This window comes from Passer montanus, unplaced genomic scaffold (assembly GCF_014805655.1).
Source record: "Passer montanus isolate IOZ18808 unplaced genomic scaffold, ASM1480565v1 scaffold7, whole genome shotgun sequence".
NCBI lineage: Eukaryota > Metazoa > Chordata > Aves > Passeriformes > Passeridae > Passer > Passer montanus.
Genome location: NW_024372147.1, coordinates 11,737,221 through 11,761,825, shown reverse-complemented (window position 1 = coordinate 11,761,825; position 24,605 = coordinate 11,737,221). Strand labels below are relative to the sequence as shown.

The window sequence follows — 24,605 nt, the reverse complement described above, 5'->3', positions numbered from 1 at the left end:
TCTGCTACTAGTGAAATAAACCATCTATTAGCTTTCTGTTGTAGCAAAATACTATATTCTCTACAGATGTTTTTATGCTAGTTTCTAAAATCCTGTAATTCATTTGATGAAAAAGCTTTACATCATTAAATGTTAATACTAATGATGAAAAGCTGGAAAGACCTGTAAGTCATGCACTTCCTATTGATATAAGAAATGTTTTATAAAAACTCTTCTTAGGCATGTCATGTATTTTAGAATGTGTTTATATGTGTGTTTAACTTAGTATGTATAAGTCTAGAAGCTTGCCGTATATTATTTTATATTTTCAGAGTACAAAATGGAAAAAAAAATATTTTTTAAAATGATAAAATAATTATTCTCTTTTCCATTAACAAAGAGCATGTGTTTGAAAACGTCCTTTTGGCTGTGTATGTCTCTCGTATGTGATTTTCTCATATCACAAATATATCTCACTTATATTTCTGCCAATTAGTTAAAGTTGGCTAAACTTTTTTCTTACAATTCGTTCTGCAAAGGTTTGCCCTTACTAATAAATTCTAGTTGAATTGCTTACTTTCAAGCTGTATATATATGGCAGGATAAATAATAATCATAGTAGTGGTATCATTGATGATGTCAGTAGTAAGAATTTAATAGGAAGAACTGTGAAGGAGTTTCATTCTCTTAAGTATGCTGATTGTCATACTAGTCTTTGTTTGAAGAATAAGTTTCAAACTAATTCAATTGTATGTAGAAGATAATTGTTTCCAGTACAATGGTGGTGACATTTATCTATGACAACATCAGCTGCTTTTTACATGGTAGTCCAATTACTTAGATTTTACATTTACTTAAAAAAATGTTACAAGTTTAAAAAACAAACAAGCAAAAAACCATGGAATATTTTAGTGGACAGGGAAATGTCCGTTTTATGTTTTTCCCAGAAGCCTTCTTCAACAGAACCACATTCAGTTTTGTTTTAGAGAGAATCTTTTAATCACTTTTTCAAGCTAGGAGCAGGAAGTTACGTAACTGCCAGCTACAAGCCAGTCAAATGAGAAATTAATTAAAACCAGTAAAAGGCATCACCACCATCAAGAAGAATGGAAGATCCTCCAGATCATTTATCAAAACAACAGTTTTTGTGTTTGTGGTGTTTGCTTTTATTTTTTCAATCATTTGAGGAAATATGAGTAGAAATTATTTTCAGAATATATCTGCTGATGTCATCTGATATGATAATTCTAAGTATTTCCACATTTCAGTGCCTAGAAGCCTGTGTTCTGTTTTTCAGGGCAGTGATACTGTTGAGCATGATGTTACTCTGTCACTTTTTATTCAAAAGTATACTCTTAAAGTTTGAAAACTTAAAAAAAATCTACTGTATTTCTAACACCTGCCTAGTTTTGTTAATTCTTCTGCAATAGTTCTATTAAAATGAAATGGAAACTGATCAAAGATTACTGAAAGACAGAAATTGTGTCCCATTTAGATGTGATTTGAATCTTTTAATGCATTATTAGCATTGCAGCATAGAATACGTTTTATTTCTAGATGTATTTTCTTTCTTAATGCTTCAGTGCTTACTTAAGTAACTATTTTCTGTCAAGGCATTGGAAATCTTGGTGTTTAACAGCAAAATTTTGGCTTTAAGGGTAATTTCTTATTGATTTGTGGCAATGTGAAAAGATTTTTGTGTGTTAAAGGGAGAGAAAATACACTCGTGCTTGTCTTTATTTTACAAATTTCAATTTTAAAAGTTAAAAATATTACTGTGGATTTCTATGCACTTTTCCAGTATACAGAAGTGGCTTCATTGCTTTTTTTAACTGCTCATTGTGTCCAATCAAGGACTCTCTGAACGGAACATAATATTTCAAATATGTTTGAGTTTTTTTACAGATTGCCTGTATAAGTATGTATATGCATGTTGTTTGAAAAGGGAGCATTCAGATGGTATTTTGGATAAAATCTATAATTAAAGGCAGCTGCATAAAATTACAATTTCTGTCTTGAATTATTTTTCCCTTCTTTCCATTTCATCCTCCATTAGATGGCAGTGTTGTGAATATGCAGCATATCAATGACATATTCAAAGGAAAGAAAGCATTTTTAACACATCTCAGATGCTTTTTCATTATATATTTTATGAATTTCAAGAGGAAAAAAGGTGAACTAGAAATGATAGATGGTAATAGCAGATAAAGAAATCTGCATTTCGTTTGCAGAAACCTATCTAGTAGGAAAGTAGCATTCAGTCGTTTGTGTGTTTCTGCTTCATTAAGAAATGTGATAAAACTAGCTGTAGTAAACTGTAAAGCCAGGCCATTTTGGCCTGTACAGATGTTGCTGTACACCTCTTACCTGAAAAAACTACTGTCTCGGTTTTGTGCTTTAACACAGTTATTTAGCTGTAGCAAAGGTCTTTCAAAGTTTTTTTGTGTAAGTCTTTGTTTTAGCCAATCACTTTGCTTTCAATTTGAAAAAAAAATGCTAAGATTTTTGTGGCAAGGTTTTGGTAGTGTAGAGTTGCTTTAGCAGTGGCTACTAACCACCATCTGTTGATCAGGGACAGTCCACACGCTGGACAGAGCCAAATCCAAATGACTCCAAAATGAACTTGCTGCTGCCCAAAGCTGAGCATGTCAGCAACTGTGGTGGCATTCATGTGATAGCAAATTTAGAAAGAATAAAAATCACTCTGCAGCAGCTGTGAGAGAAAGGAGTGAGAAAAATGTGAAAGAAACATCCCTGCAGATACCAATCAGAAGTGAAGTAAAGCCTAAAGTAAGGCCTGAAAAATGGGTGTGAAGGAAGGTGGTTTTAGTTTTGTTCTTGTTTCTCATTGTCATAAACTCTTGTTAATTGACATTATTATAATTTCCTCAAGAGAAGTCAAAGGTGGTCATTGGTCAGTAATCTGCCTGTCCTTACCTAGACCTGTGACATATGTCATCTTATGTTCTCCCTCTGTCCTGCTGAGCAGGGGAAATGGAAGAGCAAGTTGGTGGACACCTGGCAGTCAGCCAGGATTAACCCACTATAGTAGTTTATGTGCTGTAGGTATATTGATTTACTTAATGTAGTTGCCTTCTGTCAAGTATTTTTGGGTACTGGGTACAATGACTTTGTTCTGAAAATTGACTCAGCATCTACAGTATTTCAAGTGGAGGCTCCTTTGCATTTTCATGATCATTAAGATGCTATTCAAATAGGACAGAAATATTCTACACAGATGCATAAGAAAAACCATGCAAAAATTATTTGGGGGACTAAAGTCAGTGATTAGATTAAAGTTGATGAGGAAAGTATTACAGGCGATTCTAGAGTCTGCACTGTACAGTGGATTGGATTACATGGATATAGCACACCCTTCCAGACCTCAGACATAATGCTCCTCTCGCTTCCTTTCTAATCTTTGTAGGAAAAAAAATGGGCCAAACTGTAACGTGATTTGGTACTTGTATGTATTTATGTTTTGAAGAGTCAAGTGCTGGGAGTAAATGCCTGTAAAGATATTTGGGTCAAGAGGATACTACAGGAGTTATTTTAAAAAGTTACATTCTGATGCCTCTCAAGATATGTGTGGTCTCTGGATTCAAGGTAGCAAGGTTTGCTTAAAATTACCAAAACCAGCTAACGGAGCAGAAAGTTTCTTTTCTTAACCCATTGGAGTTAATGAAACAATGGAGTGTCCTTAAGTACTTTTGGGAATCCTAGTGTGACACATTTGTTCAGATAGTGTTTTCTTTTGAATAATCCTTTCTTCTTGAAAATTGAGGAAAAGTGAAAAGGGAAAATACTCATTAAAGTAGAATTGGTTTGTACACGGGGGATTTTTGTTCTGGGCTTCTTAACTGCAACCTGTGGCATATTCCAGTACTTGTCACTTAGAAATACCTCTTGTCTTGCAGTGCACTTGTAGGAGAGACATGGTGTCAATATCCATGGATGTCTTTGTGAGGAAGTTTCAACCAGAGAGATACCAGCTGTGGAAACAGGGCAAGGATTTATATACCATTGATCATACAAAACCAACTCCTGAGTCAACACCCGAAGTGAAGATCTGGCTCCAGAGAAGGAGGAAAATACAGAATTTTCCCAAGAGGTATTTGTGCTTCTTTGCCATCTATTTAATTGTCTTTTAATGATGCCAGTGTCCTTTCTGTTTCGTTTTGGCCACTTTCTCTGATGTTGTCTTAGTTTTGGCCACAATGGATTTTATTTTCTCATAGTAGCAGTGATGGGGTGGGGCTTGGAGCTGCGTGGCTGTGCCTGCATTGTTGGCTACCACACACATCACTGCTGGAGGACAGAAGTTAGGGATTGTCACTTCTGAGAAGGAAGGGGGTGTGGTGTGCACCCAGGGCCTGGAGGCTATAATGTCCTTTTGTTTCGGAAAGCCTTATGGGTCTGGATTTATTGGATTCAAATGAGCATTTTGTGTGTAGTGACCCGCTTATATAAACTGTTGTTATTAGTATTGTTGCTGTTACTGTTAATTTTCCTATCTCATTGCTTTTTCCAGTAAATTGTTATCTCACCCCATAATATCTGTTTTTTTTTTCTCTCTCTCAATCCCTCTCTCTCTCTCTCTCTCTCTGACTGGAGGGGCTGGAGGGAGAGGAATCGTTGCATGGATTTTAACTTTCAGCTCAGCTTAAACTATGTCCCGTGTTTTCTTTTAATTAATTTCCTTCAGACAAAAATGGTTTTTCTGTTTTCTGTATTAAGATGAACCTGTTTTCTGTATTAAGATGGACAGACCAGTCTTTTTTCAGAGTGACTGTGAAAATTTAACTTTTAAGTTTTGTGTGTACCTAAAAAAGTTTGTGATTATGGAGAACATCAAAATGCATTCAAGTGTGTCACTTAAAATCTCTCTTTAGTAAGGGTTATTCCGCTGTAATTTTGAAGGTATGGATGATTACCATTGTTCCTAGAGATCACAGCAACCAAAAAACAAGGGAGAAGACTCCTAAGAGCTGACAAGGAAATGAAACAGGAACAACATTATAAAGCTGTGACAGAATTCCACCAGCTGTTTCAAGTCTCTACTTATAGTCTTAGCCCTCACTGCCATTTTACTCTAAGGAGGTACCACTGCCTATTTGTCTCACTCTTGCAGTGCTGCAGCCAAAATCTGTCTTTGTCTACTACAGGATAGATTATAATAAGGGCTAAATCTCTATTGGTGGTGCTGACACCACCACAAATTTAGGAGAAGAAATTTACGGGAATAAAAGAAATTTAGAAGAATAGGGAAATTTAGGAGAATGAAGTCTCTCAGCTTGTCACTGAAGCTATAAAAGCTTTGACCTTTTAAAGCGGTTTTATATCTATTTTATTGAGATGCATTATGTTTTTTGTTTGCATTGCACATTTTTTGTACGATTGTGCTTTTCTGTCTTAACAGGATCTTTATGGATTTTCTTGTTCATTATCTAACAAAGATCTACTTAATTTCTAGCCAAAGGTGGTCAGTTTTATTGGTATCTCGATATTTTAGTGCAGTTTTTTGAGTTGGCGATAATACTTAATTTTTTAACGATCTTTCTTCTCCAAAGAATTTTACAGTGTAGTGGCTTTTTAAACTTGGTCTTAAACCAAACTTCCTCATTTTCTTTGTAAGTTAATGTATGTCTTGAGGAAAAGATGGGAAAGTCAACCTATAAAGTAAAGGACCAACTGGCACTGCAGTGGAACATTGTTACTGAAAATATAATACGACGTTTGTTTGGGTAAGGGTAGTTTGTGAGGTAGAATCACTTCTTGAAGACAGCTAGTAAAGCCGCTGAACAGCCAGTTCGTTAGTACGTGTATAATACTAACCTGGACTTGAAGAGAGAGTAATTATGCTGTTTAACTAGGTGAATGCCATTTTTTTTCCGTAGTAGGTTTCCCTGCATCTATTTTACATCATAAATTCAAATTCCCGCTTGGATCAGTAGTGATTAATTTGGTAGTACCCTTATGTATAGGTGGTTCGAGTAAAAACAGACTTTCTAGTAATTGCATTGAAAGTTTTATCACAGGAACACATGGGCTGATTTATGCACCTTGCTAAGCTAATAAATACAATTCCAGTGCTGTTTAAATCTTGAGTCAGCTTTTTTCAGGCATGGTAACAGCGTGCATTGCAGAGGAGGATAAAACATTTATTCAGCTTTATTTTTGGTCTAATGTGTCAGTTAAAATTATCATTTTGATTATGGGAATAATACAAGTTTCAGCAAAGTGAAAATAAAATACCTTCTGTGGAAATCTTAATGAATATAGTGACAGGGAGAGCTTATCTCTGACGGCTGAAATCCATTGCTGCTATGTGACATCTAATGACTGCATATGAATAGTAATAATACTTTCTGTTATTTACAGTGCGAACTGTTGGTTCTCTCATACTTTGGCAAGTTTTCTGGAAATTTCTATTTTAGAAACAGTGTGTTGAAAGATACACATTTGTAGACAGAATAAAATGTAAGCGGCAGCAAAATGTTTTTCTGGAGATGTGTAGAATCTAAGATGCAAGACCTTTGTAAAACTCACTTAAAACTTCGTAAAATTTACCTGCAATAGTAGTGCTTTTATCTCTAATGTGTTATGAGCTTTGAAACCTGCTCTATGATGAGATTAAATACTTCTCTTATGTCACATAGTTGAATTTGAAACTGAACTAATTTCCTATTGCATTTATTCTGAGCATATAAATTATGAACCTATTTCTAATGGGTTTGCCATTTCTCCTGCCTTAAGCTGTCCCTTATACATCTGAGGGTGCAAAAACTTATGCTTAATCTCTAATTTCAACTTTATTTTTTAACACAGAATAATTATATATATTCCTTGATATTGTAGCCTTCTGGAATATTTGGTGATCATAATTTTTACTTCTTTCAGATGCTTGGTGGTTCTGTTAAAACTCATTTAAAAACTTCCAAACAGATCAGCTTTTACAAGGGTATTCAGACTAGTCTTTTATTAGCACTAGGGTTTGGAAATATCACTTGATTTTACTGCTACTGAGAGAGTTTTGTCTTCATTATTCTTGTAAGGATAGTTCTTTTTTGGGCTCAAAAGAATGATTTATTAAAAAGCTAGTTTGTGTGCTGTTTAAGTAATAGTTACTTAAAGATGATTTTACTTTTAGAGTTTAGCGACTTTGCCATGGAATGGTGATAAAAGATTAGAAGGTTAAATCCAATCAACTGTTAATCTATCACTTAATAAATTGTAGCACTATCTCAACACAAAAAGGTGAAAAATTGTCAGTTTTTTACCACTTTTAGCAGGTGAAAGGGACATATATTGGTAGATGTTTTATCTTATCCAAGACAGACTTTCTACTCTGACAGCAATATCTCCTATAACAGCTTCCAGCACACCAGATCTCGATCTAAAAAGCTTAAAACTCCAGAGGACAAGAGAGTATCTGCTATGGTAGCTGATGAAAAAATCATAGTGACTGAAGCAGCTACTGATGGCTTCAAGGTCAATGAAGAACCAGAAAAAACAGTGAGAGTGGTAAACACAGGTTTGCCTTCTGGGGAAGAAGAAAACAGCAGTAGAATGCATGTGGATCAGCATTTATTGGATCATGTCAAGGTTGCAGGTGAGATAAGCACTGCCTATGTTTCACATGTAAGTTGTAGGCTGTTTGTACTTTAATGCAACAAATCAGTGGATGTCAAACTAATGTATTATCCTAGAGTAGCATACTAAAATGTTTACACAGAGAGTTGTTTGTGGAAAGAAGATTGATATTTGGTAAGAAAGAGAAAATACCAAAGTTGAAAATCATAATTGAGAGTGATACCACCAGAACTCTTTTAATTAAATGTTTTTTAAAGGAACAAAAAGAGTGAGCTTTTGTAAATTATGTTTCTTCAGTAGACTCATATATGTTACAGCAAAATGTTTTTGATATGGAAATGATACAGATACCAAGATTTTGCAATATGGCAGTTTAGAAATTCCTCTACACAAATTATCTGGTACTCTATCAAAGCATTTCCAGGTCCGTTCTAGCATTTTTTTAGGTATTTTTTTTAAGGGTGGTGTTGCTTTACCTCTTGCCACAACTTTTAATAGAGGTTTGGAATGTTCTTGACCACAGAGAAAATAGTATTTAGTTAGCACCCATTCTGTGTTTACGGGCAAGGGAAGGAAAAGCAGAGAAGAGTGGAGAGCTGCCCTCTCTCCTTTGCCCTTTTAAAGTGTGGTGCCTGGATTTCTGTAGGAAAATGGATGTTTTTAGATGTGATACAAGCAGTACTCATGTTGAAGAAGGTAGTTTGCTCTGCATTGTCTTAATTAGTATATCCATTGTTTTCTTAATTAGTATATAATTGTTCTCTCTTAATTAGTATATCCATTGAAGCAGTACTGTTTGTGCCCACAGATTACATTTTACTGTTGTCTTTGTGTTGCTAAGTTTTATATTCATTTGACTTGAAAAGGAAACTTTTCAGCAAAAACAAGTTCAAATAACCTTTGTGAAGAAAGAATAACAACGGATTTAACAGAAACCATTTTATTTAGTATTGTGGATGTGCTGCTGAATCAGAATTCAGTGCAGTGTATGCCAGAGTTTTCAGGAATGTTTTTTGAGTGACCTCTCTAGCCCATTGTTCTATCTTTCCAATGCAAGCATCAGCAGAGGAAGTATTTTTATAAAGTAAAATCCACTCAATTTCACTCTTCAATATTACTCGAATATACAATTATGCTAATTTTTTTAAAAATAGAATTATGCTAATTGCTTTCCATTTTTAGACTGATGCTGTTGTTTGAAAAATAGTCTTGGTATATATTTGAAATGTGTCTTTGTAATTATATACTATTAATCTTTGGTTATTTTCATTTTTAAACAGACATAATAGGTATAAAATGCAGGGTAGAATGTTCAATATACCAGCCTTTTATATTGTTTTCATTGACTCAAAGTGCATATAGGCAACCTCAGTAAAGACTAAGGAAGCTACATGAATATTGATTATTTTGAATTAAATGAAGATCTGCTACAATTCAAATGCAAAATACTGATTAAATGATCAAAACTATATTTCATACTCTAAACCCAAACCATTTACATTTAATTTATTCTTTGATAAAACCTATGCTCCACTTTTGTGTATGCCCTTCCACCAAATGGTTTTCTGTGTGATTCCTAAATGAGGAACCATGCTTTGAATTTGAATAATTTATATTGCTGTGAAATTCAATATGGTAATGTAAAGTGGCATTTATTAACAAATCATATTCTTAATTTATAGGAAGCATCCCTTCTGACTCAGTTTTGAGCCCTGTTCCTGTACTAGAGGAAATGAAAATGCAAGATGAGGACAGGATAGATTCCAGTCATTCTTCCTTTACACTTGAAGATTTTGTGGCTAGCAAGACTGCTTCTGATGGATGTAGAAAAGAAGACAGTTTGAAGTCTCAGAATCAATATGCTTCATCCACACCGTACCATAAAGCAGAGGGACAAACTTCTGAAGCAGAAAATCCAGATAGAGAGGAAAGTTTCTCAACAGAGGATGGTATTAGCAACCTAGAAAGTTCTGCAAGTAGTTTGGAACATGGAGAAGTGCCCATTGTAAAAAAGAGTGAAGAAGACAGAATGGAAATTTCCTGTGTATGTGAAAGAAATTACATCATAATAGTAATATATTCTTGATTTAATGAAATATGAATGAGCGTTTTTCTAATGAGACCTGATATCCATATTAAAGCATTTAAGAATATGCTTGATTTTAATCAGATGATAATTTGAACGTGTTTTGAAGTGTTTAGGCAAGAGTGGCAATTTTGATCTGAAGCAGACTGTTTTTGGAGTTTGCTTATTGACATATTTTTCCCTGTTATTTTAGATGTCTAGTAATTTCACTTCATATTTGTGAATTGGAAGTGTCAGCAACTATTCTCAAAGCTATTCCCATATTCACTGCCTGCCAATATGAGTAGGGCTGTGAGCTTCACCTGCTTAGTATTCTTGGATTTTGGAAATGAACTAAAATATGTGAAGGAAACACTTGCAGGAAAAAATCCCTATTAAAGGGAATATATTTTCAATTTTTAAACAGTAGGTTTTAATAATGTTTTCTCTTTGAGCCACCTATAAACATATGGCCCTTTTTTCCCTCTTGATATTCGGCTCTGATGCATGGTCAGCTTTGACTTCGTGATGCAAAATGAAAAATTAAGCTGTGGTGGTTGTCAGTAGCTTTTTGAGTGGTGAGCTGAATCTGAAATTGGCAGAGAGAAAGCAGGAAATCCACTGCCAAGTTGCAAGACTTCATGGGGAATATATTTTAGAAGCCAAACTAAAAATCGTGCTGACTCTTGCACATATCTGAACTGTAACGATTTTTTTTCAGTGTTGTAAGTTTTGATAATCTTGGATCCAGCCTTTCCATTGTAATAAGGAGCAGTACAAACATCTCAATGTTTAATTAACATGTATTGGAGATTGTGTCTCTTCCTGTGCCTTTCAACCACATTATATTTATATATTAGGTTTCAGATTTTCTGTAGTATTACTACATATTCTTTCTTTCTCTTTTAAGTGAAGAACTGTACTGTACAAATGCAATTAAAAAAGCCTGACAATTCCCTTTTTACTTAATTACTAACTGTTCTAGACCGTAAACCTGTCCTGTGCTTTGACCTCATTTTCTGCCCTTTGCTTATCATGGTAAACATAATGTTTTATAATTTACTTCAAGGAGCTTGTGTATAATCTGCTAAGTTGGATTCAGGGTGTTGAGGCACAGAATGCTGTGGTCCATAAGAATTATGTGAAACTCAGTCCTTCTCACACCTCTGCCAGTGTCCCTGCTCTTCTTCTGGTCCTGAGACTGCAGACACCATTAGTAACTTGTTTTCTTTGGGATTCCTCCAGTGGTGCTTCAAGACTTTGAAGAGTTGGCCTTAATTCTTGAAGCCTGAATAACTTTAAACTTAATTTACATAGGGGTGTTTGAGGAAGGAAGTAATTTCTTCATATACTAAATCAACATGTTAATAATTTATCTGGACTCTTAATTTCTTATCTCAACTCCAGATTTTTTTTTTATTATTCTTGAGTAATTTTGGAATCTTTTACAAGCTAAGCCAGTGGGTATCTGCTTCATTTTTCTAGGCACAGCTAGTGGCTGTATTGCACTGCAGGTATGCAGAATTTTTTGCAGAAAATCAGGAGGATGCTCATCCTCCACTCAAACATCACATGAGCAAAACAGGATTTATGCTCTCTAATTTGGGAAGTGCTGCGGTAAATTATACCTGAAATGATTTGTGTATGACAAGGATTGCATTTCTTAAATTAAAATATATATTCTTAATTAGAGGCAAGTGTTGTATTGGTACGCTAAAGGCCCTTCAAGTATACTGTGGCAGTATTTACAGACTTAATATCTGTGTTTGTTTACAGAAGAATGTTTATGTTTTTCATAATTAATTATACAGAATTACATACTAAATTAGTTGCATCTTTTCCTTTCAGTCAGAGGAAGTTGAAACAAAGAAAATATCTAAGAGTTGGCGTCATCCACTACATAAACCCCCATCTAGATCTCCAATGACCTTGGTTAAACAGCAAGCAACTAGTGATGAAGGTGAGTGGACTATTTAATGCATTTTTCTGATGATAATTTTGTGCTTTTATGAGACCATAAATATAGGCATTTAGGAAGTCACTGCCTTGTGCAGACAGCTACAAAATCTAAGAAATGTTCCCAACATAGGGGTTTCCTTCTTTGAAGTAAATATAAACACTAAATCTGCTTTACCCAGTAATCATGTATACAGCCACCCAAAGTTGATGAATAAAGCTACTTTATTTTATCAAGTGTGACTTGTGAAGATTCTAGAAATGTGCATTAAAAGTATAGATCAAAATGGAAAATAAACACATTCCTTTTTCATATCACTGTACCATTTTAGTTCTGTAAACCACAAAAGTTTTGGGTGCCATTTTCCAGAATCTTCTCAGTTAGCAGAACTGGAGTTTAGTTCTCAGACTCCCCTAGATTGATAATCTGGAGCTGATGCCATGTCTGTGATTATGGGTTTGATTCCAACATCACTGCATGCTTCAGTGTTTACCTGCAATTTTTTACCTGATTTTTTCCCTCTCAACTACATTTCATTAAGAGTAGCTGTTTCTTACGGCTGCAGATAAATTTTCTTGACTTGAGAGACAGCATGCCTGTTAATTGATTCTTCTTCTTGTAACTAAGCAATATTATACTTTCAGTTGGCAAGTTAGGCATTGTTGAGCTACTGCTGTAGGTTCAATTGACCTCTCATCAATACATCTCCCTCCTTGTTTCAGCCCTAAAGTAATAGTTTCAGAGAGCTTTCTCTTTCATTTTTTATCTGAGCTGCAGCTTTGCCAGGCATGATACTTCAATTAGCTGTTAAGCATCTTTCTGAAAATTAGAAACAGCTTAGACCCATGATCTGTATCATATATGAGTATGTTTGAATACCTTGAGGGCTAGACAGAGCATATTTCAGAAAATGTTATGGTAATTTATAGGATGGTATTAAGTTTCAACTAGTAAAGTAATTAAAGATTTAATATGTGGTAGGTTGCAGTAAAAGTGCTCTTTTTAAATTAGAGATTAAAGTCCTTTTGCCTGCTGATGCTTTTTCAACATTATGGGTTGAAACATATTCTGGATTTCCTATTTACATGGATTGTATATGATATAATCTAGCTAGATGATGATACAATGATAGTTTTGAGTTAAGGATTTTTCTAATACCAAGACATTCTCCATCTCATCCAGTAGTTTGCCAACTTCCTGGTGTATTAATGTTTTGTGAAAGTGGTAACATCCTGACAAGAAATCACATACCTTAAAGTCTTTCCTCTTTGCTTGATGATTGTCCTTCCAATAGGTAAGGGCATATTTTGTTAGGAAAGTAAGAGCTGTCTTAGAATCAGTAGCCATTAGGCATGTCTGCTTACTGATTAAAGGAAGTAATTAAGAGTTTTATTGTACAAGGCATTAGGTATTTCCTAGCTGGAACTGAATTATTATTATTTTCATGCATCTGTCTGTCATTGTAATCTAATTATTGGCTGACTTTTGTAAGAGCACCAAAAGGGAAACTAGCGTTTGGGTGAGCAGGATGTTTGCATCCAAGACAGAGATTGAAGAACTGATGAGGGACACTGGCAAACTGTAGCCCCTTTATGTTTTCTGACATATGATGGCATGAGGGCTGGATGATTTTCTCTTTTTTTTTTTTTCATGATTGTTTGTGTCAGATACTAGGGAAGTAATCAGTATCAATGTGCTTCTGATTACATTTGTTTTTATGAAGGTGCTTCATCCATATTCCAGATAGTAGTTAGTAGAAACGTATTTCAGCATTCATACTTAGTTCTTGTTCTCTGTGGTTCTGGGCAAAAATGGTGCTGGCTGAGACTGTGACAGTATAGTCTCTTGCTACAGTAATTTCTGATTGTGTCAAAAAAGGGAATTTATGTGTTGTACATTAGTTTGTATTTTAATTTATCTGGCTCCAGTAAAAGAATAACTGCAAGCAAAAAAAGGGAAGAAGATATGGGCTAGTGTTTTTGTGAAAAGTTAAGAAATTGAGGCATTTTATTTAATCTGCAACTCGTATCACTTTCCACAAGTTGGAAGGTGTTCTGATGGTCTGTAGCTATTTCTAATACACATAATATATATTCAGATTAATATATTTGAAGTCTTTCAGATACTAGGGTTCTATTAAGAAGTTTTTGTGAATAGAAGTGATAAACAGATGTTAATAACATGTAGACAGCATTCTTTTGACACTGTCAGCCATTTCAGAATTGTAATTTTGCAAATAGAATATCATATTGAACAGCATGCTTAAATCTTAGCAGAGACTTTCTGAATTCACTTTTAATACAGAGTTCGTTGGCAGAAATGGATTTTGTTTACAGGATCACTTGGACATTTGAGTTTTGTGCTTTCTTTTTATCACTGTATATTCTTATATATGTTGTGTATTCCTTTAAGAAAAATAATTAGGTTAATTGATTATTTGTTGTCTATTGTTGGGTTTTTTTCACTCTCTCTGAAGCCTTTCCTTATGTATGTCTGACTTCTTGTGGAATTAATGCTTAAAAGATTGAGCACTGAGAAATACTAGGGACTGGGGTATCAATCCTAGCAATTGTAGCTCAAGTTGCCAGTTTAAGGAAATAAGTGCAGCAGTACAGTATGGGCTGTATGTCACACTCAACATACTAACAATTTTTACATAATGAACCTTGGTCTTATACTCAATGCAGTATGTTAACTTGTGGTAATAATATTCTGTTGTATTTAATACAGTTGTATTTCTGCTCACTTAAGCAATAAAAAAGCAAATTCAGCAGAAGGAGAAGGCATACTAACTTTGCATGCACATTGATTGGTCCCAGAGATTTCTTTTCAGCACTGTTTGGTCACGCAACATTAGAAACTGGTTTTAGATTCAAATTGACTAAAATTCCCCATTGCCCTAAATGATATAATTATAGTGTATAGACTGAATTCAGTATAGGCCTCTTTGTATATGTTTTTTAGTATTTTAAGTATGATTCAGAATTTCATAGTCATTTTGCTTTTATTAGTTTGTAAGATAAGGAAACAGAAAGAGAGAACTTCTGTAAATGGAAACAGTGGCTTCTGCTATGAGAAGAAGCCTTGGTTTTTACATTCACTTTCAGCATCCTGTGAGATGTGCTTGATTTGATAGTAGAAATCAAACCATTTAAGGCTTGTTTACTAACATCATAAATAGGCTAAGCTTGCTTAAACAGAGGAAAATTACACTTGTAATGCAGTTACTATTGTTTTATTTCAGAGCTTAAAATGGGAGATTTTGCTTGAAGATTCTCACGTCAGAAAGAAACGTTTTTTTCCTGGTGTTGCATAGGTAGATAAAAATTTGCTAACCAGTTGATAGAGACCTGTTTATATTTACCATATTAGTATTACAATTTCCATTATGGCTTTTCCTCCCAATATTCTGTTGAATGAAGTTTTACTTCTTTAAAATACTTTGCTTTTGTGTGGGTATGGGTTAATCAAACACATAATTTATATATAGTTTTCATATATCCTCATTATTTAGCACAGAAGAGTCCAGCACTATCTACCCCTTCAACAGTTTTAAGCATGCTAGAAAAATGTATTTTCTGTAATTTTCTCTGGTACCTGTATTACTTCTGTTTTGTTTAAATTCAATTTTCAGGGTATGATTGACGTAATTACAAAAAAGTTCCGAGGCTTGAGAAGTGGTGTTCTAAAGACCCTAAGAAACCTTTTATAAAAATCTGGTATAATCTTTAGTAGATATTTAGGAAAAGAATGTGTTAAAACATCAAATAAATGCTTTTCCTGAATTTCCAGTACTCTTGTCAACCTTTGGACCAGCAGCTGATCTCCAGAAGTGGCAAGAACTGACAGCTTTTATTGCCACTGGTGGCTCTAGTCCCTTGACATACTTAATGAGTAGCAGTTATCTGCCTTTTAGTGGACACCTACAGGATCTAAGGTTACCCAGTATTTTGATCAAAAGGGGAATACGAATCAGTTCTTTTAACATTTATCCTTATTTACTGGATAGTGGTACATGTTGTGATCATTGAAGAGTCACTGTTCTCTAGATGAACCTTGCAGATCTAATTATGCAGCTTTCTTAGCTTTAAAATATGGTATTTTACCTCATAAAGGAATGAATGGAATTACAGTCTTGTACAGAAAGGCATGTATAATTTCTCCTTATCAGGTGCCAAAATGAAAATTGATTTCCTGCTGCATTAGTGCCGCCTCTCAGTTGCCTTCTCAAGGGTAGCAGTGAAGTTGGTAGGCAAACTGGATGTGATGTTTATCAAGGAGACAGATACCTCTTCTGTAGGGTGATCTTTTGGAGCTGAGTTTCTCCATAGTTACGGTCCAAAGAAAAACACAAAAAACCTATGACTTGCATTTGTAAAGGATTAATTCATTTAGATATTGGTGAAGAGTATTGCCTAGTAAGTTATTCTAGTAATAACTTTAGTTTTTCAACTTGAAAACAAACCTAACCCATAGAATTATCATCACCTTTGTCAAAATCTGAAGCTGCATTATAAACTGTTAGTATTGGAAGTGACTCAGTTTTAAAGCCAAAGGGATTTTGCTAATTGTCTTGGCTGAGAAGTGTACATAATATATATATTTTAACGTATAAAATAATTACATTTAATAAATTGATTCTTGAAGGAGTTTAAATGCAGTTGTTTTCTAGCGTACAAAGTATCTATGGGATATTTGTTTCAGTGATCTGCAGGAACTGTAGGTAGAAGATGCAAATTTGTAATTCTGATTTGGGCATTGATTTGTCATGAATTTGGATCTGTGATTGAGTGTGTTTTGCATCTTCTGTACTTAAGTACTTCTATACTTCTATACTTCTGTACTTTTGCAGCTTATATGCTGAACTTATGAAGAGGTCTTGGTTCAGTGGAGAACTTCTGGACAATCTTAACTGAACACATGCAAGTAACCTTGTTCCTCAAATTGCACTTGTGTGTTGCCCAGAGGAACTTGTGCTGGAATGTTATGTTGTAGGTTAGATTTGTGCTGCCTGAGAGATAGAAAATAACATAAAATATGTTTTTCCCACTTGGTACCATTTTTTCTCTTTAGAGTAGTGTAAAACTGGAGTATGCTCTAACAACATAATAGTTGAATATTTATCTGATCATATAGTATGTGGCAGTATGGTCAATGATGTTACATTTTGATTTCCAAAATAAAAAAGTACCACCAAGTAATTCTGTTGTATCTGAGGGACTCATTTTATTAATAGGCAAGACATGCCTGATGATGAGGGAGAAAGCTTTCATTTTTTCCTCTTCTGTACAGATGTGTACCCTGGAAGACTATGGTGTTTAATTAGTAACTCAGTAAGCATGTATATAGATGGCAGTATCAGTTCCTAAAAATCCCAGAGTAATTTTAGTTATTGATCAAGTTTTATTGTCCTAAGTACGTTGATCACAAGCAGGTTATATTAGAATGTAAAATATTATTTCTTTTCCTAAGAACTGTGAAAAATTACACAAGGGAATGGAATTGAGAAAGCAGCTGTTAATGAGTGCAATGAATTCAAGCTTTTCAATAGAGCAGATATCTGATAATCTTTAGCTTGTATCAAACTAATCTTTAGTTTGGACTTGTAGTGTTTTTGTCGTGACAGCTATGTTTTTTGCTGATAGGCTGTACAGCAGTAGATTCCAGCAGATCTTCTTTTGTTTCTGCTTTGATTTTGCTGAGATGCCTCTTTGAACAGATTTACAAATACAGGTGCTAGTGTTTAAATTTATGCAGTGCAAAGACGGGTGAAATTGCTGGAATTGCTTTAATACACATATATACAACAATGGAAATTATGATACCATTATGCTGTAAATACTTCATTTGGCAGTCCATACAGATTTAAGAATATCTCCTTTCCTGTGGTCTCATGTCCACATTTTAAAAAAGTTGCCTGAAAAATGTTGTCTGACTAGTGGAACACCTCTAACCTTGGTTTCTGGACATGGTCAGTAGCTATTTCTGGAGACACTGGGTAGGTCATGGATTTAATGTCAGTAAGAATGTGTTGCTTGTGCTTCAGCTTAGGTAGCCAGAATAAGTAGACATCTTTAACAATTTGAGCCTTAACTCCTAGTGTTAAGTTCTTCATTTCATATGCACAATAAAGTTGTGCATGTGGAATGCAGCTATTTAGGGAATGCTGTGAATGAAATATTGGTTTTTACCCCTTGTAATTATTTGGTATCTTTATGATCTAGTGTTTCGAATAGAGAATTATTTTGTTGCAGAAATTAGTAAGCAACCTAAAATGGTAATTTTCAAAAATAACAATGCTACAGTTCCATAAGACTAGTTTTTACACATTGTTTAAATGTAAACTGAATCTCTGTGCTATGAGTCGTCGAGCTTTCTCTAAGTGAGTTTATTGGAATCATAGCAATGTAAATCAGATACATTTTAGTTACTTTACAATTTGTTAGAGAGACAGATTGGGGTTCAGTACAGCCTGACAGGGTCATTTTACATATTCCACATATTGAAAGTGCAGTACAATAGGAATAACTTTTTATAAGTTATACTATTTCACTGTTTCTGTGCTGTGTTAATTTCTCTTTTAACTTCTGCACTAGTGCTAAAGTAAATACCCAGCAACAATAATACCCTGTGAAGCCCTGCTTTTCTCTCCTTTCTTCTACTTCTTAGAATCTTTCAGTTTTTCATATTCATCCAAAGTATTGGTAGGATCAGTGCTTCCTGCTTTCCATGAAAAATCATAAGAGTTTTCCCATTCCTCCTTTTCAAAGTTATTGATGAGATTTTTCCAGTCTTTGCTAGTATTTATACTAGCTTTATTTACTGTTTTAAGTAGTAGTGGTCCTGTCTGCAGCCAGTCTTAATCACAATGAGTTTTTTTTCACTAGATTCTTATTTGTGGCTACTACCAAATCAGAGAAAAATGTTTTTGCCAAAGTATTCCTTACTCCTTTAGTGGGTACTACCCACCCTCAGGAAAAGCCTGCTCACTGTGCCAGGAGTACAATACACTCTGGCCAGGTTCTTCAAGATATTGTGTGTGCGGATGGTTTAGTGAATAATACAGGATTTTCATATTTGAAATGATTTGAAATTACATGGGATTTCAATTTAGCAGAGTGATACTTAAATTACAGTGAAGATACTAATTATGTTTAGCAGGGTGTTGAATTTTAATATACAGTTCAGTCAATAATACAATATAATATACAATACCAGTACCAATTGCATTGAGCAAAGTATAGCAATCACAATACACAGTTCAATCACAAAACCAATGTGAATTTGATTATGGGATTATTATAGTATGCTGAAGGAAAATCAGAGTATCCCAGAATCAAATCTTCCAAATCTGTCAAATTGTCTTTTTAAAATGGTTTGGGTTTTTTTAAATGGTGAATCTTTCAAACTTTTCAAGACATTTTCAGATCTGCCACAACCGATATCTTATGCTTTTTTATATTTAACATTTTTTAAATTAAAGTACCCCATTACTTTGTTTTGGGAGCTAAACCTGGTTTGATCCAGGAGTTCTTCAGCTTAACTTCTAGAGCTCTGATTCAATATAATTATCTTTACATGCAATTTTTATGAGAACTGAAGTATTAATAGCTAATTTGGCAATTAGGCTCTCTAACCAAAAGTGTATACATATTTCACATTACTTGTACTAAAAAGTCCCATACAAGAAATTAAGGTTCTTGAAGAGTACAATAAATTAAAAAGTTTTCTGTTCATATTTTACTATGAGATTTATATCTTTCATTACCAAAAAATAAAAAAAAAGACAATTTCTGAAACTAAGTTTTGCTGATACACTGCTGGAACAGTAAAGTTTTCAAGTACAATACTTTTTCCCTACTGCCTTCTTTTTTTATTTTTTATTTTTAATTTGTATTATTATTATTATTATTTCCTCCAGGACATTGAAACTATAGATAATGTCTCCCAGGGCTGAGATTATGCTCAACTACCTGAAAAATAACAGATGCTTCTGTGCTCTTCATAGCGGAGAATGCTGCTCTGCAATGCCAGGAAACATCAGTGGAACATAACCCCAAGCAGCAAAATCATTGTTGAGATTGGCAAAAGCAAATTGTACTGTATTAGTGTCTATGGCTTTTCACATCTGCTGGGTTAAATCAGCAAATGCTGGCAACAGCCCTTTCTGCAAATGGCCCAAATGTTTTCTGCCTGATAATTTGAGTTTAACTTAGTAAGCAAAAACCCTTCAAAACATTAGCATTGTGTGTTGGAGCAAGTTTCCCACAAACTGTTAAGCCAGTAACATTGGTGAAAACCATTCACTCATTCATTCACTTACTCACTTGGAAAGCAGCATAATGACTATTTAGAAATACTTTGCTATGGAAGGAGTTTCCTTTGTATCAAAACAGATCCTGGGCTATAATTTTTTTTGTCTACACAGTTTGTCTTAGTGAATTGTTTCACTTTTCTTAAATATGTGAAGGAGTACAGATGCATATGAATATCCCATTCATGAGAACTGGTATTTCTGAAATTACATTATAGAGATTAATTGATCCTATAGAAATATTGTTTTCAGGTACAAATATGATAGCAGGAGCTGTCATCAAGTTTAGCATTGCTAGTCACCTTGTACTGTCAGTAATACTATGGCTGAATTATATGTGTTGTAGTTTAAGCCCAGCTGGCATCTAAGCACCACACGGTTGCTCACTCACTCACTCTCCCACCAACCAGATCGGGGAGACGATTGGATTATTCTTGTACCACTCACTGTCAGTGGTACAAGGTGCAGGAAAGACCTTGATGCTGTGCAAGCTCTATTCAGCAATAACAAAAACATCTCTATACTATCAATACAATTTTCAGTACAAATCCAAAACACAACTCCATACTAGCTACTGTGAAGAAAATTAGCTCTACCCCAGCCAAAATCAGCACAATATGAAACAGTAATATTTATATCATCTGCTTTGCATTTATTTAAAGTCATAATTGTATCATCAAGTGTTTCTGCTTTTCTGTTGCAAAAAAGAGCCCTTGGTCTAACCCCTTTAGGAAAAAAAATTTAACCTGATAATGGATTGTATCTGGCAAAGTAATACCACAAAAAACATATTTGCAGTGAAGTAAAAATGCCCAGGTGGTTTGGGGGGATTAATGATCTCTGAGCGCTGTTAATGGTGACAATAAGATGCTTTTACATACTTAGGAATAGACAGCATTGCATCATCCAGTTATACATTTTTGACTGGTGTTAATCCATTTTAGACTTCAGCATGAATGTGTGATATATTTACAGCCAACAACATAACAGAAGTTACAATAAATGGACTTCATTCATATAACAGTGTTTAAAAACCATGCGCATACTAACAGACTTGCAAAATAAATACCTTTCATTGGTATTTGTCAGTGTGTCTATGTGTTATGCATGAATGTGTAATCTCTTGAACAGTGCTGTCAGTTGAGGTGCGCATTTCTTCTGTCATGGCTAGCAGGTTCAAATCCTGTATTTTCCTTCTATTCTCTCTGACAATGGGATGTATTTTGTACTGTAGTTGAGTTGAAAGTTTCTGTATGAAAGGGTAGTAAGGATGCTTTATTCACTTTTGTCTTGATTACCTCTCAATTTGAAATGTATGGTTCATGCTGAAAAGCTGAAAAAAATGTTAGACCAGAGTTCACACCAAGGAATTCTCTTGTGCACCTATGCAGAGTCCTGTTCATGCACTTACTGTCAGCGAATTGTGAGGAAGTGTCAGTGACTTGATCTGAATCACAGCAGACACAGAAGTCAAGGTAGATTTCCCAGCTCCATTTCATGTGGTGTGTAAAGAAAATGCTCTGTATAGACATACATTATGTTTCACACCACTGCACTGGCTGACCTTCATCTTTCAAATTGCCAGTCTTGGGCTGTTGGTAGGTGATCTTAGAGCAAGGCCAAGTTACCACAACGAAGGCTTGATTGCGTAATGGTGCATATCCTAGAGTGTTGTTGGTTGGCAGCATTGCATAGGGGACTATTCATCAAAACTTGCTCTACCAGAACTGAGAGCATTGTCATGCTCTTTCACAAAAATGGCAATATGTAAGATTATGAGTGAAACATCGTGTTCATAGTGCTTCTTTAAATGTTATATACTGGTCTTAAAAAGTAGATGCTTGTTTTTTAGCAGGGTGTGGGGGGCAATGCATCTTTTGCTGTAGGAACAGATGCTTCCACCACAGTTTTTTCAGGTTTTGACTGCTTGCAGTTGGCACTGATTCATAGCTGAAGTAAAAAGTATGCTTGCTTATGACAGTAGAGTTTCTGAGATCTTTCAGTCAGTATGAACACTACAAATTGTTCTCTGTTCTTATTTGAGAATCCTCAGTTAAGGTGGATTTTGAAAGGAGCCAGGTGGAAGCTGCAGTTGTTTTGTGTCCTTCTAATAGACACATCTAATCAGAGCAACACTGAGCTCATATGAGACCACTGAGTGTCTACCCTGAAACTGCATGCAACAATGTGAGTTAGGAAAATAAATTTTAGGCTGAACCACTGATTGCTCTTCAGCTAAGTAGTAAGTAATGAAAGGAGTGAGAAATAGTACTCTCTCTATATATGATGTTCATTCCTAAATAGTGAGTAATGAAATTTAAGAAAATAAAAGGAGTCAGAAGCAGATAAACAGAAAAAAAAAAAGAAATCTAAAAATCCCTTAATTTTTGCATAGTGTTTTTGGACATTGCTAGGACATCGGTAGGACATTGGTATTACCAAATGAACAAGCGAAGAAAGGCCATAAACTGTGCCAAGACAGCAGTGTTTATTGCATCAAGTGATTATATTCTCTATGTCTTCTCTTAAACAGTTGGAGAGCTGGTTTTTCTTTTAATTTCCTTGTCTGTTTTGGTTAACCTGATTCTCAGTTTTTGTTTAGGGTGCATAACTTCTCTGCCTACATGGAAATCAGGAAGGTACCTCCAGTTGTACTACCAGAGAAGTTTATGTGGAAATGCTTCCTCTCATTGATGCTGGTGCACACACAGAAAAATAAAATGCACAAAATGAATCTGCCTGAGTTCTACTGATATAGAATAGTTTGAAAGATTGCATTCCTCACCATCCTGGTGAGGAAGTTGTTTAAGGCAGCATTGTCATGTTTTATACGTGCTTTGTGGTGGGGTCATGTACTCTGTAACTTGTTTTTTAACACCGATTTCTTTAGAAATTTGATTATTTCAGTGTGGGTGGGTGAATGTTGATTATAAGGAGATGAAATAATATTTCTGAAGTCCTTGAAAGATGATAACTTAGGCTCAAGGTTGCCTAGGAAATTCCTGAGGAGAACTGAAATTTATGAACCTTACAGTAGTGATAACAGAGTATCAGACAATGCTTGTAATCCTTAGGAATGTCTATTCTATGTCTTTTATTCTATCCTAATGTCTTCTCTTAATTTTGTATCCTGTTAGTGAGCCCTTCAGTACTGGATTAGGCAGCTTCCCTCTGAAAAGAGGATGGATATTTTTCCTTTCTTGTTACGGTGGAGAAGAGTGAGGGGTTGCATGGTGTAATATACCAGAGGATCATATCAGAGAGCTTGTGTAGTTCATGCAGAGACAGAAGATTGTGGTAAGGATCATGGAGGAGACAGTCACAGCTCAAAGGGCGTAGAAGGACATAGAATTCAGAATTATAGATGTTAGAGATTGGAGGTAAATAAATGAGGAGCATTTGCTACTAGTCAACAGCTAACTGGAAGTGCTCTAAACATAATGTAAAGGAGAAAATAAATGTATTAAAATAGTGTTAAAATTTTATGAATTTGTGAACGATAGAGTCTGGTACATACACATATGAGATCTTGTAGTTGGCTTCTTTTGGAATGAGGTTCAAAAATAAATACAAACTCCTGAAAGCAACAAAAGGCTATTAAAGCCAGCTTTATTATTGTGTCTTACATTCTTTTCAAGTTCTTGGTTGGGAAAGCTTTTGTAAATATCACACAAGAGGGATCTGAAATTATGGAGTTTATGTGAAATTAAGGTGTAAATACTGCTTTCATTAAAACCAGAACCAATACAGTAATGAACTCAGCAGCCTGCTGTAGGCAGTGAAAAGTCAGAACACCGTTATGTATGAAAGAAATACCGTTATCAACCCAGGACTGGTTTCAGGACTACAAATATGAAGATAGATTTTCGAATAAAGAAGAGCATTATAGGCTAAGGTTCTGGGCAAAGGCTTCAGCTGTCATGGGAGAATTATTCAGCGGTGGTAAGGAGTGGTGCAATCAAAGGATGTCAGTTTCAAAGGGGATAATGGGTGTGGAAGATAATACAAACCTTCACAACAAATTCTATGTGCCACTTTGTTTTCTTCATAAGGGAGAATCAAGCTCTGAATTTTCTGTGAGGTCACAACTATAATGAAAATATTTAAAATAATGGTACAAGCTCCTGAAGGAAAATAGTGTAAAAGAAAAAAATTTAAAAAATACCTGTAAGGCTGAAGCTGCTTGTAACGTGGCTCTTTAAAGGAAAATTTAAATTGAGAGGAAGAGAACTAGAGAAATAGCTTTCAGAGCTATGTGTTTTATAGTTGCAACTTTAAAGTTGCAAGCAGAAGAAAAAATATGATTGGACAGATTTTTTTAAAACAAAAACTTTGTTTTGCTTTTAACTTACAAAGTAAGTAGTTCAAAAACTTATAAAAGTAATGCTGGTGCTTTATATGCTCATCTTCTCCTTGTGCTCAGCTGTTTTTTCACTGGTGTTCTTTTGTAGGTAAGATAGCCAAGTTTTTCACCAGAAAGATCTGCTGCTAAATATTGACAGCTTTTTTGCAGTTGTTTCCTTTGTGACCTTCTGCCAGATTATTGGCAAATGTTTATTGAATTGGTATTAGCTGTTTTGAGAAACTATAAAAATGGATTAAAAATCACATGCAGGATATGTTTTTTTATTAATATTACATTTGGCTTGCTTGTACACAAAGATTTTAGTCAGTATTTATTCAACACTGCTAAAAAT

At 34.7% G+C, this 24,605-nt stretch overlaps 1 protein-coding gene across 6 annotated transcripts in view; it reads left to right on the top strand.

The window, feature by feature from the left end:
- The window catches only part of KDM4C (lysine demethylase 4C), a 235,837-nt gene that overhangs the window by 113,399 nt on the left and 97,833 nt on the right, over positions 1-24,605 (top strand). For 4 of the 6 annotated variants that reach the window (XM_039729775.1, XM_039729773.1, XM_039729774.1 and 1 more), the window contains 4 exons: positions 3,897-4,090; positions 7,353-7,591; positions 9,255-9,616; positions 11,486-11,597. In XM_039729775.1, coding sequence (XP_039585709.1) covers positions 3,897-4,090; positions 7,353-7,591; positions 9,255-9,616; positions 11,486-11,597 — 907 coding nt within the window. Of the gene's footprint in view, positions 1-3,896; positions 4,091-4,593; positions 5,296-7,352; positions 7,592-9,254; positions 9,617-11,485; positions 11,598-24,605 lie in introns of those variants that run through there. The other 2 variants (XR_005629894.1, XM_039729778.1) reach the window with 2 other exon arrangements.